Below are 16453 nucleotides of genomic sequence, written 5' to 3' on the forward strand. Positions count from 1 at the left end.
CAAGGCTATTTTATTTCTTTTTGTTAGACACGATAATTCGTTTTATGGGGGTTTGATATATCCGGGTTCGACTGTATCTTATGCAATTAAGCAGTCTGTTCTAGATTTCACCAAATGTTAGTATTTTCCAGCTTCAAGTACAGGACATTCAGACCTCGTTATGGAAAGTTGCATCCGACAAAATTATCATTATATCTGATATTCGCTATACAGAGGAATCTCAATATAACAAATTTTATGGGACCAGTGAAAATCATTCGTTATTTTGAAATTAGTAGAGCTCTCATTAATTCAACTCCAGTTAATTAGATTTTTTGGTTGATTGGATCTCCACCGAAGGTCCTGGCCGGCGCCCTTGCATTTCTATGGGTCAAAACTTTCATTATTTCGGTCCTAAAATTGGCCTTCACCAGATAATTCAAACTTCACCTGTTAGCGTTTCCGTGCCTAACCCCTATAGTGACACCGATAGTGAGCCCTTGAGTGGCAGCGTCTGTCTCGGCAGAGCTTACGGAACAGTGCATGTGTCGAAGACACGTCAGTCTCCTGTCAAAAACGCTTACTTCTGGTCTGCCCTAGGAAGATTTTTAAGCAGTAACCGTAGCTCACTATGTCTGATTACATCATTTACCCGATTCTATCATGCACCTTCTTTTTTTTTTCAAGAAAATTGTGCCGAAAATTGCACGTGCTGTGCAATTACCAGTACCCAAACCACAGACACAGTACCAAAACCGCCTTTGCGGCATTTGTATGCTTTACTGCATAACAGGGAAGCATCGCGGCGAAGCTGGGTACAAATTTCACATTTGTTGCACCGCCTTATCGTTGAGAGCCATTGTAACAAAAGCGAAAAGCACGTCTGCAAACCCTTCACCAAGCTTTGCTGCCTCTCGACCTGTCTTTCCAGTCGTTCTTCCACACAGTGCTGCAGAACAGCATCTTCTGCGGCACAGTGGCCGACCAAAACCTGCGGCTAGTCAACTGGAAGCGGCGCCAGGGCTGCCAGTGCCAGCACCGTCACGTTGTCGACTGGTGCGGATGCTCGCCCAACGTGTTCCGCACGGACGACTGGCCTCGCATTCAGGTGGGCTTCTCCTCAAAACACAGCTGCTGTCCAGAGCTTGAACTAGTATCAACGGCATTCCGGCCAATACTGTTGAATTTTTAAATGCGAAGCATTTCTTGCCGGCGGCTCTGTCCGTCACTCCCGCGTCCCCCACCCCCACAGTGCATGCGCGTCCCCCTCTCTCTCCTCTGCTACGCTCCCCCCTTTCTCTCCTCTAGGAATCCTCTACGGAGCGGCGCCTGCGTGCCACACCCCCACAGCGCATGCGCGTCCCCTCTCTCCTTTCCTATGCTCCCCCTCTTTCTCTCCTCTAGGAATCCGGAGCGGTGCACACGACAGGTGGTGCGACAGCTGCACACTCTGCTGGGGGCACCACAGTAGTTCCGCAATATGAAAATGACGGAGTGCGTGCGCCTCATTCTCTCTCCTGTGCAGCGCCGCGATGAGCGCTCGGGCCGCTGCCGCGAAACCATCTTCCGCTCAAGCTAACCATCTCCCCGCTGCTTCGCATCCACACATGGTTCCCTTTAGCGGGAGATGGAGTAACTTTTTTTTTGTTAAGTTTATGAATTTGGGCCTGTTCTACAGTCTTACTCCTTGAGTTAGGTTTTATGAAGAAAAATAGATTTTGTTTGTGAAGAAGTTTCAAATGTGTTTAAGGATGAGGTGGCGCAAGATTTAAAAAACTGCATGCAAAAGAAATTGTGGTGGCACCTAAGCCGCCCCGTGGTGGCAGTGCTCCTAAGACGCCGTGCCGTATACAGCCACCTGCTTTGAGTAAGTTTATTCAGACAAGTTCCAGAAGCAGGTGAAATTGGCAACAGCAAATATCAGAAAAAGGCATTGTGATTTGAAAACAATGTCCTGCTGTGTGATCTCTGCTTTTCCTAGTTTGCTGCATCTAACAGTATATTATTAGTAAGGTGTGTGTACAGTCGAACCCACTTATAACAATACCGGTTATAACAATGAGAAGCTGCTTGCATCGTCGTTTGTATGTTTTATATGGCGAAATAATCGGCTTACTACAATTCGCCTATGCCGCATTATCGGTCATAACGGTGAAGTCTGGCTACTGGGTGTCCGTCCCGAAAGAGAATGGAATGCAAAATCCTTGAAAAGAAAAAAGAAAGTAAGAAATTCGAGCCGCTGCATGTCTTGGCGCGCTGTTTTCCAGCCTTCTCCGCATCGCCAGCCTCGCACGCCTCCACGGTGTAAGAACATCACGCCTCTCTCCCGTCGCCCTTCCACCCCTCCGAATACGAATGGGCTGGATCCATAGCGCTACGCCACACCACCCTCCAAAACACAAATGGACCGCGCCAACTGCGCTGATAGCAGATAGTGCTGGGCGCTGCTCTTGCTGCTTATTTCTGCCGACGGATAAAGTAGCTCGTTCTCCTGCTCGTCTTTGTTGGTTGCGTCGAAGTCTTTCCGGGCCACGGGGTTTCGCCAGTTTCGCAGCCTCGTTTGACTCGCCGCTGAAACGGAAGATACCTGATCCGCTCGCTGATCATCGCCAATGCACAATGTTGCCGGGGAAAAGAAAGCGCACTGCTGTAGATTTGGAAACGAAATGCTTCTAACCGATGAGGCTATCAACGCAAACAATGCTTGCATCGGATAGCGACGGCGACAGTGACGACGCGGTAGGCAGGGATGACGCGGTAGGACTGGCTGCCTCAACGGTGTTTTCGCAGGAGGCCCTGGCACGTTCGCTAGTCACTCGCACGTTGTCGGGACCGCGAAAGCAGTACCCAGCTGCCTTTAAAAGGAAAGTTATTTTAGCTGCCGAGACCATCGGAAATTGCGTCACAGGGCGGCACTTCGGCGTCACCGAGGGCAGCGTTCGCGGCTGGGATGACATCTCAGTTCAACCGCTGGACGTTTGCATTAACAAGCCTTAAAGACCGGATCAAGTGCTGCTACCAAGAGTGGATGAGGTCGGGAGACCCGGAAGTAACGGCTACCGGACGGCTGAAACGAGTCTCTCCAGCGGTGTTTTGTAGCTGGATTGCGGACGATGGGCCAGCATCCCCGAGGAGCTCGTCAGTCACTCTTTTAAGAAATGCGGCATCGCCAACACACTTGACGGCACTGAAGATGACTTTCTGTGGGAAGATATCTCCGACAAGGGGCTATCGGGAGACAGTACCAGTTAAACGGATGAGGACAGAACGTTAACTGCTATGCAAATAAATGCTTTCTGCGAGTTTTCCTCACTCGCATTATGTGCGGACGAAAACATTTTTTTTCGTTATTGCTATCCCTAAATAACACCTCGTATTATATGCGGGTCTGTATTATACGCGGGTTTTTACGGTACATGCATAGATAACACGGGATGAAATGTTGCGGAAGAATACTGCTTGTTGTCGAGAGATGAAATGCATTGAATCCTATGGGCATTCGCCGGGAATGCGAAAATATTTCATTCTGGCGAGAATTTCTTTGTCGCAGGCTTTCGTTATCGCGCCGTTCGACTGTATATTCAAAGAATACGGCCCAAGTTTGTCAACGCATTGCTGGCTACACATACGCTTTTTTTGCTCAGACAGTCCGTGGCCGCTGTTTTCTGGCAATGGCTTTTATGCTATTGTGCTTCATCAATAGTCAGAGCAAATCTCCGGATGCGTTATCAACACGGTCAGCCGGCCATGAACGGTGGATGGTAAGAGTGGCACAGAATCGAGTGAAAGGCATTGCCACAGAATCGTGGTCCGTATCTTGACCATTGTCCTGTCGCTACAGATAGAAAAAAGTGCAGTCAAACCATGCACCAAATCTTCGTTAGCAATTAGTGGATTGATTAGGCTTTGCTAGTTTTGGTTTCGAGGAGGCGCTGGCGACATGGCGCCGACCCTGCTGGCAACGTATCAGTACGAGAATATCGCTACTTCTCCTCGACTCGGCAGCCATATCAGCTCACGGTCGTGCAGTCAGAGTTTGTATTATCGCACGACATGCTTTTAGGAGTCCGAAGTTTCGATCGTCCTTATGCATTGCTAAGTCTACAGGGCCAGCGGTGGTGCCTCGGGGCTGTCCGAATAATCAAGTATGTCCGAATTATCGGTCGGCGACTTTACTTGCAGACAACTCTCTCTGACAGTGAAGCGAAAGCTATGTAGGCAAAGCTCACGCATGTATAAGAGCGCTATTAAAAAAAGTCCTACATTCTCAACCGCATTAGTTTAAGCTGGAGAAGGGAAAACATTAATTTACCACTGCAAGATAAGACTAAATGGATCACTGTGTGTTACATCTGGCTCATTTTTTCTGCTTTTGTTTTCCACGTTGGGGCAAATAGGAAACAGTCCCGCAAGAAAGCTATGCTGATTCAATACCTGGAAACCAAATCAAATGCTGCCATGCTACTTGATGTAGTAACGCACATGAAGAAGCTCTGTCTCAGTAGCTTCCACTTCCTTGCTACAGATGGTTTTCTGCAACTGTAGAGTAGTGTTCTCTTAACACAGTCGCTGACCAATTTTCCGGACTTCGCGGTGACCGAAAAATAGTCCGAAAAATCGAACAGTCCGGAAAACTCATTCACCCTAAAGAAGAAAATTTATTAGGCTTAGAGTGGCATAAAAAGTTCTTTAATAATGCCCTGCCTTATACTACGCTTGGAGGCGATCAAATTTGCTTGGATTTGTGCAGTACTGACGTCGTCTCCGCATACACTCGACAAAAGCGTCACCGCATTGGCGATCTCCGTTAGTGGAGATCGCCATGTAGATAGAAGAAATGAGTCCCATCATTACTGCTCCAGCAGGTCGCCTTGCGGAGATGTGTAATCTTGCTAACTCTGTAACGGTTCAGCAATGGCACGCTGCCGGAGCTGATCGCGGAGTCTACGCTTCGCACCACTTGGCTTTCACGAAGGCACGGGAGGTGGCGCCGATCACACAAACGCGAAGCCGTACACATCTCCGAGGTGCACACACTACGTGCGAAATAGCAACCGAAACTTCAGAAAAGAAAAAAAAGATGTAATGGAAACGGATCTTGCAAAGTGATTATGACGATAGTGCTGACCGAAAAAAGAAAGAGTGCTGTCCCCTAGAGCGTTTTGTCAGCTAAGGAAAAGCGGGCATGGCCTCAGAGACGGAAAGATGGCGCGCACTCTGCGTGCCTCTTCTCATCTTGGAGGCTATACAGCGGGCCATTGGAAGCCAAGCCTGGGCAAGCTAGCGGAAACTCCAATATGGCGGTCTTCAAGAACGGGTCCTGTGGCTCGGAATGAGCTATTTAGTACGGAAAATCGGACTTGGGGGCCTAAATTCATCCGAAAAATCGGTCGGGAAAATGCATTAGTAGCTCTATGGGAACCCTGACAGTGCATTTATGAAGTCCGGAATATCCAGCAAGTCTGAATTTTTGGAGTCCAAGAAATCAGTCGGCGACTGTATTAATATTTTAGTTCGAACCAAATTCAAATTGAATAGTATTGGTGGTGAACAAAATTTTGAAGCAAATAGTTCCTATAGTTGTGGGATTTTCTTAAAACCTCCACTCAACAGCCAGAAGTTGACGAATCTAAGAAATGAAGCACATGCGGGGGTGTTTTGCAAATATGAACACAGTTTCATCTATGCGAGTTTATTTTTAAATATGTGTTATTACACGTTTATTTTCGTGAAAAAACACAAGTTGTCCAACGTTTTTTAACATCACTGGCAGCACATAAACTTTGTTCGCATACTTTTGCTCTGTGTTGTGGTTCAGTCTACTTGAAATTTGTGATAGTCGAAACCACGGGGTCGTTTCGCTTTTGTGCATCAAGCACAAATAGTCCATGGGCAATGAAGTTTCACTTCTGCCTAATTGGTTATAAATTAGTAATACTACCGTTTATACTTGTGTAATGAACACACTTTTTTTCCAATTTATACTGAAGCAAAGTTGGGGAGTGTATTTATTATGCCGGATAAATTTCACGGAAACTTTTTCAAAACAGCAGAAATTGAAAAGTAAGACGGTAATGATTTGAAAAATGCATACGATAACTTATCTTTGCAACAAAACTACACGGTTACTATTTGAAAACCCTAACAGCGTTTTTATCACACTTCACTCCGCATCGGAACCACCAGACCTGCCGTTCAGGTCATTGGTCGCTTCATCCGCATTGTGGTTCCACAACAACTCGTACTCGCAGCTGTTTCTGGCCGTCTTCCGTTATCGCAAATATCGCGTTGAAGCGCTGCTTTTCGGCGCCTGTTGTTTTGACAAGCACGCTGCGTGCGTCTCTTTGCTCAACCGTCCTGCTCATCGGCATGTCAAAGTTTATCGGTGTCTGATCAGTGTTTCCATTTTGTGAGCAGGTAAACTCTGTTCCGCAGCTGGTGTATAACTCGACTTAAGGCCTATCGCATACAGCGAAACCAAAGGCAGGCAGAAAAGCGAGCAACAGAGACGCGAATTCGACACTACGCGCGACTATGCCCACTGTGCCAATCAAATGCTGGCCACCTTTTCCTCATTGGACTCTCCCGCTTGCGCGCTCTACTATTACGTCAGAGTAAAGTCCGTAAACTGCGTAACGTTACTGTTGGAGAGAGCCAGTTCCATTTTTTTCTCTCTCGACTCTGCGAGGTGACTTTGCGCCGGCATTGGCGGAAAGCATGCGTTAAGCATTCGGCGTGCTTGCTTTAAATACGTTTGCAAAAGTCAAAGATTCTAGTCTCCGAAAAACTACAGCACGGTCGTTCAACCGTGAGACTGCACTGTAGCAAAGTTGGAGGTGCGATTATTATGCGGGGGTAAACAAAAATTCTGATTTTCAGGGAGCAAGCTGGGCGTTTCGTTTTTTATGCGAGTGCGTTCATTACATGATTATATATGGTATATACTATGGAAGAAATCTTTGCAAAGCTGCAGGGCAGGTTATTGTCATATTTTTATTTACAGGCTTTAAGTAGCACCTAGGCAGGGAGTGCGGTGGTTAGCAAACGTGAAGCAGGTACCAAAATGTGGCCTCCGAGATAACTAGTGCGCTGTGTGCGCCACCCGACTTCGGAAGTCATGCCCAAGCACTGCAGTTGTTTTCGATGTCTTGGTTTCTCTGCCAGTGAGGGGTAATTGGCGACATTTTTCTTCCCCTGAGGTTTGGTATCAAGAACACCCATTCTTGTAATCTTTCTGTGATGCACGCACCCGTATCTCGAACGTAAAATTTTGCAGAGATGTTGATCTGTATCTACAGTATCTGAAACCAGGATTCTTAAAATGCAGTTCGATCTTTGTTTGGAATTGGATCTTGATGGGATTTCACTGCAGCGAGCTGTGCCACTGGCACAGAAATAATGGCCCGTTGTAGTAACATGGTGGCTGTGTTGTTCTGGGGCTCAGCACAAGGTCATGGGTTCAGTTCCTGGCCATGGCAGCTAAATTTTGATGGGGCTGAAATGCAGAAATGCTTCTTTACGCAATTTCAGGTGCTGATTAAAGGCGCACTAAAGTAAACTTTTAGGTTGAGCTTGATTGAAATGTTAGGTTGTAATAATGAACTCGTGCTTCGTAGCGAGAGCAGAGCTTTTCTAAGTGAGAAGATGACAAGGGTGGAAAATTACAGTGGCGCCACTGTGATGTGTTTTGTCACTGATCTCGGGGGTGTGCGGGTGTTATGAGAGAGATGGAGGTGGAAGACGCATGGCAACACAGCAAGCAGACTTTAATAGCACTCAAAACCCAAAACCTCAAACTAAAAACTCACTCCGACTAGCACACGCTTAACCACAACACAATGAATAAATAAATGTTAACAAAAATACAGCCTAATGAACCAATAAACATGAAACATGCCCTTAATTCTGCCTATGTTAGTCCTGGGCATTTTCTCCATGAAAGTCAGGCAACTTTAGCCTACCGCTGTGACGGTACAAGAAAGGATCGTTCTTACAGAGTTCGTCGATGCACATAACCTCCTGGCCGGAGCCTTGTTAAATCTTCTTCAATGTCGTTGCTCTTGCCGACTGTCTATACGACAGTTGGCAAGAGCATCGTTGCTGCATTGGAGTCGGTCCATCAACTTGATCGTCTTCGAAACCTGTTTAACCCCTTAAGGGCTCATTTAACAAAAAAAAATGTTCCAAAATTGCCAAATTTTTTAATGACGCGAAATGCTTCAGTAATATGTTCAAAACCAAAAAATATATTGCGAAAACTTTTTTCGCCAGATAATAATGTTTTATTGGCCATTCCTCACTCCATCATGTATTACCCTATACTACATGGGGCATTTCAGGTGTATTGTGAAATAAATTTCTGCAACTCCAGAAAGTAAGGGTTGGAATTGAATTGCCACGCAGAAGATGAACTATTCCTCGATAGTTCGAATTTTCGATGGTCGCTTTGTCAACAAAGTGCAGCATTCTCATGATGAGTTGGAACCGGTTTCTGGGCATTATCTCGCCATAAGCATGAGTCTCAATCAGCCGGTTTCTCAACCAGTCATCCTTTCATTTGTTTTATGTACAATTCCCTGCAGCGACATGAGGATAAGAGAGACACGAAGTTCTTTTCGCGTAAGCGCAGACCATTTTCGGAAGCGAGAATGGCGGCTCACGTTACTCGAATTCAATAGCTGAGAGGCGTACCGGTTTGTCTCGACTACGATAACATCAATCAGTTCATCATCAAAGTAAGCTTCAAAAATCTCAAGTTGTTGAGTGGGAGAGCTCACTGTGATCGTCATCCCCGGAGGACCCTTCAATTCAAACCGTGGAGGTCTGGCAAGGATGCTGTCGGGGTTTATCCTGTACCATTCGCAGGCGCTGGCCATCGTATCATCACTGCTTTCTTCCGCTTCAGAGTCGCTGTCCGTAAAAACGTCATCACTATCTTCTTCACTTGAAGAATCAAACATGACAACCACATCCTCATCACTCACGCTTTCATCATCTGATGGATAAAGATTTCCCGCGCGAGTACGCCGCGCAGATGTGGCCATGTTTGTTCATAACGCACGGGAAACACAAGACACACATTCCGCCAACTATTGCGCAAACGCTCATTCAACAAAAGCGCCAATGACGGAATCTGTGCTGCCATCTGTGTTGTAAATAGAAAAGCCCCATTTGACGAGCTGGGCTCGTAAAAGCCTCTTGGAACATTGTGGAAAACCCATGATGACCACAGGTCGTCATAAGCAAAAAAGTGGCGACTGCTCATGATGAGTTTAGGTCGTCATAAGCCCTTAAGGGGTTAACCCGGTCGCTGTTACTGACGTGGCAGAGAGGCTCGACAAGTTAGGCCTAGCGACGTGTTTGGCCACCGCTTTCGTCCAGCTCCTTTCTCAATGTGCTGACGTGGCGTTCCAGGGATCATCGAACGCGCTGGTCTGCTGAAGAAGGGAGATCCTATCTGGAGTGCCTGGCCATGCCGTGTGTTGCTGCAGCTGGTCCAAGGAGCCTCGCTCGAACGTCTCCGAGGTCGACGGCTGCACCTCGGACTGCCTGCTTCACGGACTCGGCCGGACCTCTGAGTCTCCTGTCGCCAGAGCGTAGATGACGATGCGACCTTCCTGGCCCAGAGCCACATCGATAATGCCAGCTCAGCCTCGCTTCTGCCTCGACCACACCTCGGGTCACGCAACTCGCGCGCTCGTGCCGTTCGGAGCGCTCCGTTCACATCGTCCTTCTCTTCTTTGCTTTCGCCGCCGGCCTCTTACTCATGATAGCCACCCGTTGTGGACTATGCTACCTCTCCTGTGACTAGAGTACTGGATAATTCATGGAGGGTGCCATAGAGGGAGGTCACGTGGATATTGTGTGAACTCATCTGTTTTGGTGCGGGCGGTTCGAATTGAGGAGCAGCACCAGGAACTTCGGTGGCAATTTCCTTCGTAACAAAGTGACATACGAGGTCTGTTAGAAAAGTATCCGACCTTTGGCCAAAGAAAAACAACTGGCATAACTGGAGTGTTGGAAACCTAATCACCCTCAAAGTAGTCTCCTTGGGACTCCACACACTTCTCCCAGTGGTGCTGCCATTGTTGGAAGCATTCCTAGAAGGCCTCTTTCAGAATGGAGTTTAGCTTAGCTGTCGTTGCAGCCATAATGTCCTCTCTTGTCTGAAATCGCGCTCCTTTCAATGGCCTCTTGATTTTGGGAAATAGCGAGAAGTCGCAGGGGCCATATCAGGAGAGTAGGGAGCCTGTTGAACTACAGGAGTCTGGTTTTTCGACTAAAAAGTCTGAATCAAGTGCGAGGAATGTGCAGGAGCATTGTCCTGATGGATGCGCCAATTTCCTGTTGACCACAACTCCAGTCTCTTGCACCGCACAGCTTCACGTAGGCGACGGAGGACATCCCTGTAGTACTCTTTGGTGATTGTTTGACCCTGTGGTGCGTACTCGTGGTGCACCACACCGTGGGAGTCAAAGAAAGCAGTCTGCATCACTTTGACATTGTTGCGCACTTGGCGGGTCTTCTTTGGTCTTGGTGACGTGGAATGCTTCCACTGTGACGACTGGGATTTGGTTTCCGGGTCGTACCCGTACACCCAAGACTCGTCACCAGTGATTATGGTGTTCATGAAGTCGGGGTCACTGTTTGTGGAATCCAGCATGTCCTCTGAGACTTCAACACGAAGTTGCTTTTGCTCCACCGTAAGCAGCTTCAGCACGAATTTCGCCGCAACTTTCATGGCCAAATCTTGGGTCGTAATGGAATTTGCAGAAAAAGTGCTGATGCCCACCTCTTCCGTAATTTCTCGGATAGTCACACGACGGTCCCGCATCACCACAGCGTTCACTTCGGCAGTGACCTGGTAATTTCGGCATGTTGATGGCCGACCGGAGCGTGGCTTGCTCTCCACCGATGTGCGGCCGTCTTTAAACCGGTTGTACCACTCCTTAATGTGTCTGTTTCGGTGACGATGCTATGAGCATCGTCACCGAAAGCCGTCTGAATCCTCTGAATGGTTTCCACTTGGCTGTCGCCCAGTTTCTGGCAAACTTTGATGCAACAGCACTGCTCTAGGTTGCTCCATCATTTTCCTTGCAATAAAAATACCGACTCTCGAGAGCACTGAGCACTACCTCGCTCAAACGCTGCGTCCCAGCGACTGACGCTATCGGCAGGCGGGAGAAAATTCGCACATCTGCACGAAGGTTCAAGGTCAGCTGATGAAAGCGTGCTTGTTTCATATCCATCAGGTGGTCGCAAAAAAAAAAAAAAATTAAGGTCGGATACTTTTCTAACAGACCTCGTATTGGCACACAGAAAATGACAATAGACTTCTAGACGAATAATCTATCGGTCTAGCTCGACTTTGTATTTTCCTTTAATGTGCCTTTACCACGTTCACTGCAGCATAGGTCACCGGTGGGTCACGGCAGTTATTCCTCCTGTGTGGCTGTGCAGGGCTTTCCTGCAGTGCACAAGTGACATCTTTCATAGAAATCAGCGGAAAGAAAAATATTATTGTTACTGATCTGATGCGTCGTGGTGTCATCTCTTTGCACCTTCAAGAATGTTTCCTAGGAGAGCGACTCCCTGGTGACTTGCTAGTGGGTCACGACGCCCTGGCAAAATACGACAAGCGACCCACCGGTGGGTCATGCCGCAGAGGAATTGAGACTACGAAAACATGCTGCCGCAGTGAACATCTTAAAGAATGCCAAGTTGTCAGAATTAACCTGGAAACCTCCATTACGATGTCTCTCGCAGTCCCACTGTTGGTTTGGGATGTTAAAGCTCATAAATAATAAGTCGGTGAACAGAAGTAAAGAACCAGTGTCACTTCAGCTCAGACGAAACGGCTCCTTCTTGCTTTTTTTTCTTTTGTTCCGTCAGGCTACTCGCGACCGTCCTGTCTTCTTTGCCCGGAAGTTCGAGTCGTCGGTCAGCCGCAAAGTGCTAGGACCAGGTGGACATCTGGATCGCAGAGTCGCGACCCCACCACTCGTCGGCCGGCCCTGCGGTTCCGCCCACTGGCTACTGGCAGAGCGAGTACGACCGTGGTGACGACGCGGCTGCAGCTGACGACAAGCTGACGGTCTACGAGAGTCTCGCAAGGCTTGCTGATCGGCACATCGGTTCATTGTGTGCCGTCAGCCGCAACCGCAGCCTCCTATCAATTGATGCCGTCCATCTCTACTTTTTCGGAGACCAATTTCAGGCAAGTCCCAGTACTGTGTGCAGTAAGACCATAAATGTTACCATATTGCAAAGTGTTGTATCTTATTTACTTTGCCTCGTTATCGCCACTGACACAAGTCTTATCATTTTATGTTTTGAAGCATGAGTTCTTGCCTTACCTGCGCAAATTGATGCAATGAGTGTGTTCCTGAAGCTGCACTGTTATCACCCTAGCTGAATGTTTCTTCACGTCAAGCCTTTCAGCTCCTTCATGAATATTTGTTGTGCAATAGGAAGGTCGGTCAAGGAACTACTGCGTCATCTATAAATAGCGGCCAACTGGCAGCCGCTTCACTTTTAATACAGTGGAGGCTCATTATAACAGGCTGTAATAATCCAACTAGAAAGGTCCTTATATCCATCGTCTGTCCTACTCTAAATTAGGGCCGCGGTATGTGGTGAAGTAGTGGAACATTGCATATACAGTCGACTTCCGTTAATTCGACCCTGACGGGGCCGACGAAATCGATCGAATTATCTTGTGGGCCAAATTAAACGAGATGCAGAAAAAATGTCAAAACACGCCATTTTGCGCAGTGCATGCCTCGTATAGTAGGGGTCAACACTAATTGAACACGGGATCTCTTAGGCTGGCGCCAGTGTCTTGACAAGGAGACTTGCTGTGGTCAGCTTGTTACCCTTATGAAGGCATCTCTCTTTGCCAAGACGAGCCTAAGACATTTCTTGTTGTTATTCAACTTCAACGGCTGTCTGCTAGTCGTCGGCGAAGCGGCATGCGCGCGTTTTAGAGGGCACGCCACCGCTCGCCGTAGGAACGGGCGCGGCCCACGCGGCGACACCAGCATGACCAATGTGCTCCCACGCACTAGCACTCTCCCCATCCATAATGGTGTGAAGTTCAAATTATCGGTGGAGGTGTGGATTTCAGTGTGAATTAGTGAGATGCGTTACATACTATTGCTTTCAATACATTGTTGGACGGACCGCGGCGGCTACTTCGAATTATCCAAAATTTTGAATTAACGAGTTGTGAATGAATGAGCTTTTACTGTAGTTCGCATTGATGTAACTCATAACTTGGAGGTTAACACGGGAGCAGTGAGAAGAAGTTAAGGACCACACAACGAGCGATGGAACGAAAAAATGCTAGGCGTGACGTTAAGAGACACGGCGGTGGGGATTGGAGAGCAAACGAGGATAGCCAATATTCTATGTGCAATTAAGAAGCAGTGGAACTGGGCAGGCTATGTTATGCACAGGGCAGTTAACAAGTGGACCATTAGGGTTGCAGAAAGCGGGCGAAGGGAAGGGGAGCACAGTCGAGGACAGCAGAGAAGTAGGTGGCGTGATGAAATTAAGCAATTTGCAGGCATAAAATGGGATTAACTGGCACAGGACAGGGGTGATGGGAGATCGATGGGAGAGACCTGTGCCCTGTAGCTGGCATAAAATTGGCTGATGATGAAGATGAAGTGTAATTTCTTCTTTCGCCACACCTAACAGGGCTTGCTGGTGTCGTACACAACTGGTGGCGACTCCTTCGAGGCGCACCTGGCACCATTGGAGCGGTGGCAGCCAGGCAATCAAGAAACGGCTGCGGCTCCGGCCCTGGCTCGGCTTCGATTCATCTCCGTGGGCACAGAGTACGACCCGAAAGAGCAGTTGGTCCGGGACTTTGCACGGATTCTGGGACCCGACTCGTCGCCCGGTGTCCTCCACTCGTGGGGTGCCGGCCAAGCGGTCGCGGTCACCATTGTCTGGGTGGATCCGGCCAAGGTGATTAAAGTCACTTTTATTTTTCGTACAGGTAGGCAGCACAAGCCAATAATCACTCATACTAATATTTTCACAAGGTATGTTCAGTCGACTGCGAAACTTTGTGCACCACGGTATCTGAGAAAAAATCTGAATATTGCTGCAGCCTCGCAATGTAGCCTGGTATTCACATTTCCAGCCTCTACTAGTATATGCAAACAACATTGTGATGTACCGTTTTACTGGCTGCTGTTACAGGCTCCTCAGAAATTCAACGTTGTCTGACATCCCGTGGTTTTGGCGCATAGATGTTCCGGACAAAGTCCAAGGGCGATAACGCCATTGCTGCGCGCCATATGCTGTATGTGCAAGTGAAAGCGTGCGAGGGGAGCCGATGACCGCGGCTAAATCTCGCGCGCACGAGGAAGAAAAGCGGGGAGGAAGTGCGCCTTTCGTTGTGCTCGAGGCACCCGGGAGGGGTGGAGGGATAGGGGGCGACGTTGTAATCTGGCATCAACTGCGTACTGCGCAGTCGCGCGGGCCGTACCTTGAAAGCATTGGGGGCAGAGTCTAGGCAGTGTACTAGGTGCATCGGCGGCTCGTAGCTTTGTGCGTGCTGGGTGTTCTCAGCGCTCAGTTTGTGTTGAAGCGGTAGACAGAACGAAGGTCACATCGCTCGCTACTGCTGCCACGCTTCCTCACGCCAGCATTTTGACAGCGAGTGACTGCGCTCATCGAGTGTGATAAATTTATGTTTGCCTGTAGGCGTTAGCACCATGCCTGTTAATATCATTAATAAGCGAATGTTCACAAGTTTATACGGACAACAAAACTACTATCCTTACTTTGTATAGCTGTCTACTAATTTGCTATCGCAATCAATGCTTTGGCTTTTGGGCAAAACTGCAACTTTTTTTTTTACGTAAGAATTAAAATAAAATTATGTGCAGTTCACCACTACTCTCATTTCTAAAATTTTCTTGTTTCTTGGCTTTTGTGTTTCTCGGCTCTTACATTTTTATACGGTCCCGTGTAAAACGTATCAGCTGGGTTCTACTGTAATAGCAAATCAGTTCTGCAGAAGCCTGCAAAGTTGAGAAAGGTTCATGAAAGAGAACACCATAGAGGCTTGCGCTAGTCAGTACATACTTGACAGGGGAACAGCGCAAAAAACACGACAGACAAGAAGGGAGACACACACCAGCGCTGACTGACGACTAAATTCTTTATTCAGAAAGGAACAGAAATATACTGTATACCTAAAGAAAAGAAGGGTAGATCACTACGCATGGTCAAAAAGAGTGAAACCCTGGTAGGATTTTCCCCATATTATTGCGGTTGTTAAGATATGTCAGTTCTGCCTCAGACAAGGCCAAAGATGGAGTGCTGACGCAAGACGCACTATTCCTTGCGATAGCAGCAGCCTCAAAGATTTCCCGTGCACAAGCATCATCGTAACGTTTGCGGATCGTGCACCGTGAGAAGTCAAGTCCCGGAGTACGGCACACATCACATTCACTATAGTGTAAGGCCAAGTTGCTGCCAGTACTAGAGCGAAGGCTGTAGGCATGCTCTCTTAAACGATCGTTCAGATAACGACCCGTATGTCCAATGTAGGAGCTTTCACAGGGCAGAGGCACCTCATACACCACACCTGCTTTGCACTTGACGAATGGTGCGGCATGGTTCCTTTTACAAGCTGGTTGTCGGATTTATCGTGGTTGACCTGTCGGCAAAGTCGACCTAGCTTGTTAGGCGTAGACAGGTGTGTGTCCCCCTTTTTGTCTGTTGTGTTTTTTGTGCTGTTCATGAAAGGGAACATTGTCGTCCACCCAGCTGTAGCATGAAGCTTCGAAGGAAACTCATATGGAAGCCCAGAGGAAAGCAGTGTGTATGGGTTTCCCTTGTAGCTTCGTCGGGTGGATGACAATTTTCATGTTCGCATACTCTATAATACAGTATAGACCACTTATAACGTAACCGCTTATAGTGCAGGGCCGAAAATAATACGACCTTTTCAGGACTCCCGTTAATTTTCCCATAGCACTTTATATGCGTATCGCTTATAGTGCAGTTGCGGGACACGAAATACCGGTTACAGTGCGGCTGCCTGGAAGTTCGGCAGTCTACCAAGACGGAAAACGCTTCCCTCAAGCCACAAATACCGTATTTACCCGAATCTAACGCGCACTTTTTTCCCTATACAACAGGTCCAAAAATTGCTTGCGCGTTAGAATCGAGTACGACCTTAAATTTGCGTTACCATATAGCCGTCGGCATTTCAAAATGGCCGCCTCGCATGCACGTCAAGCCTAACTACTCGAGCCTAGCTACCGTAGCTTCCTCCATGTGCTGCAGTACACGTGCTTAGGCAATAGCCTACTGTCTGTCTTCACGTTCTCTGTGTCTGCTCTATCAGCATGAAGTACCGAGTTCATCATGATGCTGCATTTAAAAGGAAAGTGGTCATGTGTGTGGAGACAGACGGAAATCGGGCCGCTTCACGGGCGTTCCGAGAATC

General features: G+C 47.9%; 1 protein-coding gene across 1 annotated transcript in view; it reads left to right on the top strand.

Moving 5' to 3' along the window:
- Nucleotides 1–16453, top strand: part of LOC119453692 (xylosyltransferase 2-like) — a 47139-nt gene that overhangs the window by 22255 nt on the left and 8431 nt on the right. Inside the window, 4 exon segments of the mRNA XM_037715737.2 lie at nucleotides 911–1087; nucleotides 11872–11937; nucleotides 11939–12196; nucleotides 13681–13953. Coding sequence (XP_037571665.1) covers nucleotides 911–1087; nucleotides 11872–11937; nucleotides 11939–12196; nucleotides 13681–13953 — 774 coding nt within the window.

This window comes from Dermacentor silvarum, chromosome 5, assembly GCF_013339745.2.
Source record: "Dermacentor silvarum isolate Dsil-2018 chromosome 5, BIME_Dsil_1.4, whole genome shotgun sequence".
Classification (NCBI taxonomy): domain Eukaryota; kingdom Metazoa; phylum Arthropoda; class Arachnida; order Ixodida; family Ixodidae; genus Dermacentor; species Dermacentor silvarum.